Below are 9,080 nucleotides of genomic sequence, written 5' to 3'. Positions count from 1 at the left end.
TGGGATTTTAAAATCCCTACTCATGAAATACTTAACCAAAAATGAGATTTCATGAGATTTGAAATGCAAATTCCACGAAATCCCATGAACCAAAGGCACCCCAAGACTTTTTCATCTAGCAAGCTTCTTCACTAGATAATGATATATATGTTGGTTAAGTTCAAAATCCCCTATATATAGGAGATAAAACTAATGTTGTTTAAATAGATGTTGATCAATCTAAGACTAGACACCCTTCTACTGATCATCTTACCATATTGCAAAACCAAACCTAGATTTTGTTCTAGAAATCTACAATGAACCCAAAATAATAATGATGTCAATAATTTCGTTGATTAATAGTGACATCCAAAAAACCGGCACTAAGATATCAACATGAGCCATGTACAGGTAGGCCTTTAAGCTGATGAAGAACGACAAAAGGACGTAGCAGACGCTATCCTTGAAATAAATATCTCATATCATCAACAGTAAGGCGATTCTGAGAGTCACCGTTCTCATCTTCACCGAATGCTGATGCTATCAATTTTCTTTTCTTTTTCTGAAAAATAAATAAATAAATAAATAAACAGATAGATATTACGAGTACATTTAATAACCAGAGAAGGGAAAAGAAAGAAACATAAATGCTTATTTAGACTTTAAGTGACACTTAAATATTGTTATTATGGAAGCTAACTAAATTAGCAAAATAGTTACTTGAGGGTTATGCGTCTTCAACCCCAAAAAAAACACAAGATATGCAGCAACAACAACTACTACTCAATCTCACGAATGTAGGCATGGGGAGGTGAAATGTAGACAATCATTAATAATAAAGAATAAAGAAAAGTCGTTTTTTCACCCAAGGGTAGCGAAAGCCCTCCCTCCCTCTACCCGAGGGCAAAGAAAAAAACACATTAAATACCCAAAAGTAAGGTTGTAAAGTTGCAAGTTGGGGACGAGTTAAAAGGGATGAGGCGGTCGAATTGGGGACGAGGCGGTTGAGTCGGGGAAGAGTCGGTTGAGTCGAGGATGAGTCATGGACAAGTCGGGCGTTAACCAACGTTCAGTTTACTAATAAATAACTTTGAACATATATATTACACAAATATATATCAAACATAAAACATAAATATTTCAAATATATATAAGGCACAAAATCTAATTTTAAAACATATAATTTTTTGACCTAATTTTAACTTTGACCGACTCAGACCCGACTCGGCGACTTTGACCCAACTTTTTAGCATTGACTGACTTTAAAGGCGTTTTTGGGCGAGTCGGGACAAGCTAGTCCCCAAACTGATGCGTCGGCCGACTTCGACTTTTACATATTACCGAAAAGAAAACGCATTATAAACCTGAAGAGCTAAAATGCGATCTTCAACGGTATCTTTGACAGTGAACCGGTAAACGGTGACCGGACGAGTTTGGCCAATCCGATGAGCTCTATCAACTGCTTGATCTTCAGTTGTTGGATTCCACCAGAGATCCAAAAGAATTACATGACAAGCAGCAACCATGTTTAACCCCAGACTAGCCGCTTTCAGTGACATAATCATAACAGTTACCTACAAAATAGAAATATTACTTGTTTTTTTTAATTATATATCTACAAAACAATCTCACTATATTACCAATCTAACTTCTACAGAAAAAAAATTCAGTAAATTTTATAAAATTTAAGAGCAATTTGGCTACTTACAAACGCTTTCAAACAACTAGTTTTATAATGTTGCCAGAATGACCCGCAAAAATTGACACATTTACATATAGATGGTGCAAAATTGACAACTATTAACAGTGTTGCATGACTCGGAATTACTCGGCGATTACTCAGTTTTTGCATCTCGGAGAGTACTCGGTCAAACATAGACAAAACATGGAATTACTCCGAGAATCAGTCAAAAATCGCCCAAAACTTGGGATTACTCGAAAAATCGGTCAAAGTCAAACTTAGTCAAAATCCGAGTACTCCTTTAAAAGTCGCGACTGAGTACTCCCCGGGTAGCGATGTTTGCAACCTTGACATAATATTCCCAAAAACGCACAAAGTCACAAACCTCGGGTATAGTGTTGAAATCCTTTACTGCTTTATCTCGAGCGACGATAGACATGGTCCCATCAAGTCTTCTGTAATGGATGTCGGAATCCTTGAGACAAACTTCAACCAAATCGAGCATCCGTGTCCACTGTGAGAAGACGATTACTTTCTCCCTTACATCTGAGTTTCCTATACTATTAGTATCATTCGAACTTATATCGTGAGGTTTCGAAATAGACTTGAGGACTTCAACGGCGGCTTTAATTTTGGATGATTCAAGTGCTTTAACTGCCTCGATTTTCAAAGAATCTACAGGTCGATTAAACGAACAAGGATCCATAACCTCAGATTCTTCTGAATTGGGCTGGTCACGAACAGAAACTGTAAGTGTTGATTTACAAAATACCGAAGATGCACTGAGCAGATTTTTGCATTCTGAATATGGACACTGGTTGTCGTCACTTGAAAGACGCTCTAGAATGCACTGATTACAGAACACGTGCTCACAAGTTGTCACAACAGCATCTTCAGGTAGATCCTAAATAGTTTTGAAAAATACATATATTAAGCATTATTTCATCTTTTTATTATAATGAGAAAAAACTACGCGGTGGGTCCTTAACGTTTGTTCCATATTTCACATTTGCCCATTATCTTTTTTTTTCGACTCGGTCACCAACATATCGTTTATTACGTGGTTGATCCCTCTCCCTAACGACCTTTGGGAAAATTTCGTTAAGTGTTAACATGTGCCTGACACGTGAGCACGGGACTAACTGCATAATAAACAATATTCGGTTACCAACCGAGTCGAATGAAAAGTTAAATGGCAAGTTTAAAATATGGGACAAACGTTAAGGATCAACCGTGTAATTTTTTCATATTCTGAAGGGCGTGAAAAGATATTGGGTCCATACATTACATATGGTGCAAATTGCTAATGAAGATTCCAAACAGTTAAAAAGACGGTTTAGTTTTTCTTGAGGAAGTTGTTTTGCCTTGTCAACAGACAATTTCCAGTCGGTGGTAGAGCCAGATTCTTTAACAAGTAACGGGTGATTGCAAGCTTGCCGAAGACGTAAAAGCATCGATAATATGTTTAGGTAGTTTAGTTTGACTGTACCAGCAGCAGCATATTCCTGACAACATGCACCAACCGTTAAGAGTTAATGAATGAGATCTGAATTTTCAATCATAAGAAAAGAAAAAAACAGAAGAATAAAAACATACTGCAAACTGAGCACGAGTTTCTGCCTCCAGACCCTGATAGAAACCACGCTCCTCAGCAGTAAAGTCAACTTTTTTTAAGATAATGGTTTTAGGTGGTAACGAGATAATTGGCTGTCCCTTAAGAAGAGTACCTGAGACAAATATCGAAAATCGATCTAAATAAGTCAACGTTGCTTGTTAAAAGCTTATAAAAAAAGAGTGTTGCAGAACTCTGAATTACACGGCGAGTACTTGGTTTTGCAGCTCGAGGAGTACTCCGGAAGTACTCAGTCAAACTCAGTCAAACTCAGTCAAACTCAGTCAGATATTGTCAAACTCAGTCAAAACTCAGGATTACTCGGATAATAGGTCAAAACTCAGCCAAAACTCAGGATCTAGGGAATAAGGGAAATCAGTCAAACTTGGTCAAAACTCGGTCAAAATTGGTCAAGGTCAAACTTAGTCAACATCCAAGTACTCCCCGAGTTGCCGAGTACTCCTTCAAAAGTATCAACCGAGTACTCCCCGAGTAGCGATTTTTTCCACCTTGCAAAAAGGTAATTAAAAATATTAAAACCCAAAAACATACCTTTTGTGCGTCGAATCATAATAGTCTTCAAGATAGCCTGCAGCCGTTTATACCCATTCACTGGATTTTTTTGAATAGGAGCCTTAATCTCTGAGCAGAATTTTTTAAAAACTGCAAATGGATCATATTTTAAGAATCTAAAGTAACTATACAAATCATCAACCGAGTTCTGAATAGGAGTTCCCGATAAGCACCACCGACGTTTAGCTCTAAGACCCCAACAAGCCTTAGCTACCCGAGTCTTGTAATTCTTAATACTCTGAGCTTCATCAAGTATAACCCTAAACCATCTCAGTTTAGCCAAAGGACGATCAATCGACTCGAACGTTTCGTTATCGGGTCCTGCTTTATCCTTTCTAGAACCTTCTGGAGGGTATTTCCGTTTCTTGGAAGGAGAGATCTTTGGCTTTGTTTCGGCATCGTGTTCACCGAGTGGTTGCATTGGAACTTCCATACTAACGATTGCATACGTAGTGATGACAACATCGTATTTGGCTACCTCGATTGGATCTTTTGTTCGGTTTGCTCCGTGATACACTAAAACCGAGAGATTTGCTTCGCGAACGACTTTATTCTGCAACTCATCGTTCCATTGACGAAGAACGCTAGTGGGACAGACAACTAATGTACCACCAGATACACTAGTTTTAGCCTGTATAGAAGGGTTTTCTAAAATTTCGTCATCCTCATCCTCATCCAAATACAAAGTCTCTGTTGCCTTCTCTTTGGTTTCAAAGGAAGAGACAGTAGAACATGGAGAAGATCGTTCCTTGAGAATAAGAGCGATTGCAGATACCGTTTTACCCAATCCCTGCAAAAGAGTAACCGTAAAAACAACAAACATTAACATACAGAATAATGAACAAGGTTCCAAAATCGCTACTCACTTTTGAGAGAGTAATCGGATTGGACCATTTATACATTGAAATAATAAAATTCAAAATTATATGTGTAAATATACAGGAAATCCGTAAAGATAAACATAAACATTAACATATTTGTCTAGAAACAAAAACGTAAACCTCATGCGTTCAAAAACTCAAAGATATTATTGCGAGAACAATTGGAATTGGATGATGACAAAATTATCAAACAGCGAGATTCCTTATTGCGATTCAATAAAGTATCCATCTGTATAGATATCACCATCTACATCCAGAAAGCCATATGCCCTTAGGCACGGCCATACATAACATATAAATCACAGAATATTAATATTATATGAGTGAACCTATTATGGAATCTAATTAGTTAAAGTGAAATTAAAATTATTTTAAGATTACTATTCGCTCTAAAATAGAAATAAGAATTATTATTTAAAAATTATATATACATACCTATAGATAAGGGGAAATTTGTTGAGTAACTATAACTTCTTCAATTAACTTAGAAAAAAATCTAATACTATTATTTTGAACTCAACGGGACCTTCTCCCTTAAATCAGACAAACGAAGAAGGGAATCTGTCAAGTTCTTACACTTTCATGACTTTGACCGATTTTGGCTGACTACATTTGACTCTGACCAACTAGATTCGATTTTGACCCATGAACCGACATTGACTAATTAATTACTCAAATATTGGAAAATCGAATCGGCCGGTTCCTAAAGAGGATTAATTGGCATTTATTGGGGAGTTTTACAACATGGTAATGAATCAAGAACTGCATAAAGTATAGCATCAACCAAGACTGAAAATAATTAAACAATAGGAATAAGGATCGAAACCTGATCATCTGCGAGAATTCCTCCACAGCAGCGTATGCTCTTTGTCTCTTTTTTTGACATCCATGACAAAGCAATCCGCTGAGTGAAAATTGAACGGTATCAATAAAACGACATTTAAAAATTTAATTCTAAGTGAAATTTAATTCTAAGTGATGTCGTAAACAGCTTCAAACCTGGTGTTTCAAAAGTGGAACTGCTAAGCCATAGTCTACTAGAGGTGTCTCAGACTTTTGATGAAGAGAATCCTGAAGTGAAACAATATAAATCTCATCAGAACCAGTTCAATAATACCTCATCTGAAATTGAAATATTACTTTAACACTCTCAAAAACGTGACATTTAACCTATAATTTGTATAATCTTAGGAGCATAAGATATATTAGTAGTAACTAGAAACTATCATAAACATTTATGTCACGAAAAAAGATATAATACTTAATGACTAACACAATTAGCAGCTCCTCAAAGTCTCAAACTAGGCAACACACAACAGCCAAAAATGCAAATTCGTTTTCTATATCTATTAACACTTACTGACCTGAGAAGAAACTTGCTGACCAGACTGTCCATCACTTGTTTCGAATTTTGCATCATTTTGCAGGTTTGAAAGTGTAGATGTGTGTGCAGTATCCGGTATATAAGAAGGCGCACCAAGTTTTTCATTCTTGATAATATTACACGTATACTCGTTTACAGGTTTAACCAACAAACTTTCACCACCACTTGATATAAACGTGTTACTGCATTCGGCACCTACAAAGGTTCCAATATCAGAGTTTCGATCCACAAGAGCAACTCCACCAGGTCTTTCAACAACTGTCTCATAACTCATCACGCTGTTTGTTAATAAATGTTGCATTAGATGTTCATTGTATTCAGTGTTACCATTAAGTAACATACCATTATTATAATTTGAATTTTGGATAGGCCTTGAAGAATCAAAATAAAATGGTTTGTTTATGCTTGTGATATGCGTTGAAGAGAACTCATTATTGGAATCATAAAGATTATTAGAATAACCATTAAGATCCATCAGCTGATGATCACTATTACTAACATTATTGAACCAATAAGCATCAAAGTTATCAGCTTGTTCGAACGCAATCCCTCTAGTGTCTTGATTGCTAAATGGTTGAAGATCTTGGTGAACTTCATGATTCGCTAACCAAGGATCAACTCTTCTATTAAAATGCATCGGGAACACATCTTGAGAAGATACCTGATTTTCAAAGCCACGATCAAAGGCATGACTTTCAATAGCAGATGAACCTCTTAAACAATTAGCCGTAGAAGCTGAAACCTCTGACTCGTGTGGATGGGGAAACATAAGTGTACCTGGAAAGTAGGTGAAAATGAACTGAGCTAAAAAGCAGATTTAATAATCACAGATTAATACACAATACGTCAAATATCATACGCAGCTGAAAACTTTATTTCAAAAGCTAAGGGACTACCATTGTGAGTTTCAAAGTGCTCATTAGCCCCATGTGAAGGTGATTGACTACAGAGTGTGGTAGTTGATTGACCAGCCACCCCATTCTGCAAGATGTACATTATATAGTAACTTTAGAAAGTAACATAACCCATATACAGATGCACAAGATATAGGTCATAATGACAATGCAAGCAAAAATCATATAAAAAGCTCTATACTGAGACATATATCAGAAACATGAGTGAATACATGTTAATAATGAGAGATAAGAGATTGAAATATTGTTAAGACATAGATCAATGTAACGAACTTTGCAGTAAACGTACACGTTTGCAGCCTCGCAGGCATGTGTTGCCATTGGTAGTAGGGCCAGTTCCAAGAAGTTAGTCTAATTCAATGCAATGTTAAAATATATGGTGTGTTGCATTAGATATATCTGCACACTTTATTCATGTGCAGACATAACTGAATAGACAAATGTATCATATAAAGCCTCAACTTCAACCTCTTACCATTTATATGATGAAAGTAGTTAATGTAGTCAGTCGGTTATCCACTTGTATAGTATGAAATGTTTTCAATCTATCTATAGCATATTATACTATGCTTGAACATTCAAAGGTGGCTCCATCCATTTTTTTATATTTGAAATTTACCAACAACAAGTGTCCATATAGGTTGTGGGGCCGCCATTTTTCACTTCAAACACTACACAATAACATCAACACAACCTGGTCCCGCCGAGGCAGGTAGGGGCAGACAATCATACCCCTAATCGAAGGTAGATACTGCTTCCATTAAGACCACCGGCTAGGTTTTAAAAAAAGCAAGTAATATGCACCTAACCAACACCATATCTACTTATTATGGAAGGTATAACACCAAGATAAGTAATAGAGTATATACCTAACCAACACCATATCTACTTATTTCTGTACTAAAAAAACGCCCCTTCAAATAGATGAAAAAAAAAACTATTACCTAAAACACTTTCGTATAAAGTTTCAATTCCCAACGCTCTACACACACTTTCCCTCATAAAAACATCCGAAATCCTAACACGCTATCTGTGAAGCGTGTAAACCACCACTTTCACGACCACCAACATTAATATGTATACAAGTACATATACCACTTGTACCCAGCTACACATCTAGTCTTAACTAGCACATATGTATATATGTATATATCTCTATATCTCTATACTAAATAACAAAGCATACACACTTCCTATTAAAATTAAGACGCTCCAACAGAATAATGTGCCACATTACCATCCCTTCCCCATACCTTCATAATCTTCCCGTTGTTGTAGTGCATCTATCATCCTAAATACAATGCATGTAAAAAAAAAAACAGATATAAACCCTAGCTTCTTAAATTCCAAATCAATCACAACGCAAAGAGCAAAAATAAATTAATAATTAAGCGTAACTTTACCACCGAATAGTCGCCACGAGATTTATCTGCTATATCATTAAATATCGATTCAAAATCCACCGGAACGTCATCATTAGCGAATAAATCAAAACCGTCATTATCATCATCACAATCAAACTGCCAATGATTTGATGGACGATTACTTTTTGGCATGATCATCGCGTTTCTAGCAACAGCAATGCCACTATTTTAAGGATTATAAAGTCTCCTAATTTGTTGAATTAACTGAAATGAAGCGAAATTGTGGTATTGATTGTGCCCTAATTTTTTGCTTTTTAGAAACCAGAGGGAATATACACACTGTTTGCGGTTTTGTTCGGATTTTTCATTGACAAGTCACCCGTGTGTATTGGGAAAATGCGCATACCTTCCGTGACTTTAAAGTTCGGCCCAGACAAACAAAACTGAGCCGTTACAAGTGTTTATGCGTTTGGATTTGTATTTTGAAAATAAATAATCAGCTTTTCTACATAATCTAAATCTCTCTCTCTATAAAATTTAAAGTTAAAGTCATAAATAGAATATATATATTTTCATTTTTATCTCAATGTAAGCTATATATCTCAAAAAATATCAATGTAGATTATATATTCTTAAAAGTTGTATCGATGTACACAAATGTAACAAGTTACCTGCTGAACCGGTAAAGTTAA

The 9,080-nt window shown here is 36.0% G+C and overlaps 1 protein-coding gene across 1 annotated transcript; it reads right to left on the bottom strand.

Annotated features, from left to right (window-relative positions):
* Positions 1-215: 215 nt before the first annotated feature.
* Positions 216-8,714, bottom strand: LOC139899782 (helicase-like transcription factor CHR28). The gene is made up of 11 exons (XM_071882620.1): positions 8,428-8,714; positions 7,007-7,091; positions 6,091-6,887; positions 5,726-5,797; positions 5,553-5,630; positions 3,825-4,635; positions 3,257-3,387; positions 2,944-3,165; positions 2,046-2,564; positions 1,344-1,553; positions 216-541 (listed from the first exon to the last, which is right to left on the bottom strand). The coding sequence occupies exons 1-11, from the start codon at positions 8,584-8,586 to the stop codon at positions 437-439; spliced, it is 3,189 nt and encodes a 1,062-aa protein (XP_071738721.1). The 5' UTR covers positions 8,587-8,714; the 3' UTR covers positions 216-436.
* Between the last annotated feature and the right edge of the window lie 366 nt (positions 8,715-9,080).

This window comes from Rutidosis leptorrhynchoides, chromosome 1 (assembly GCF_046630445.1).
Source record: "Rutidosis leptorrhynchoides isolate AG116_Rl617_1_P2 chromosome 1, CSIRO_AGI_Rlap_v1, whole genome shotgun sequence".
Classification (NCBI taxonomy): domain Eukaryota; kingdom Viridiplantae; phylum Streptophyta; class Magnoliopsida; order Asterales; family Asteraceae; genus Rutidosis; species Rutidosis leptorrhynchoides.
Note: the sequence above shows the minus strand (reverse complement) of the source record. Positions and strands in the feature narration are given on the sequence as shown.

Coding starts and splice junctions, on each gene's coding strand:
- LOC139899782 (XM_071882620.1), bottom strand. CDS start 8,586: ATGATCATGCCAAAAAGTAATCGTCCATCAAATCATTGGCAGTTTGAT. Junction 5,631..5,725: donor TTCCACTTTTGAAACACCAG/GTTTGAAGCTGT, acceptor ATTTTCACTCAG/CGGATTGCTTTGTCATGGAT. Junction 1,554..2,045: donor ATTTCAACACTATACCCGAG/GTTTGTGACTTT, acceptor TCTATTTTGTAG/GTAACTGTTATGATTATGTC.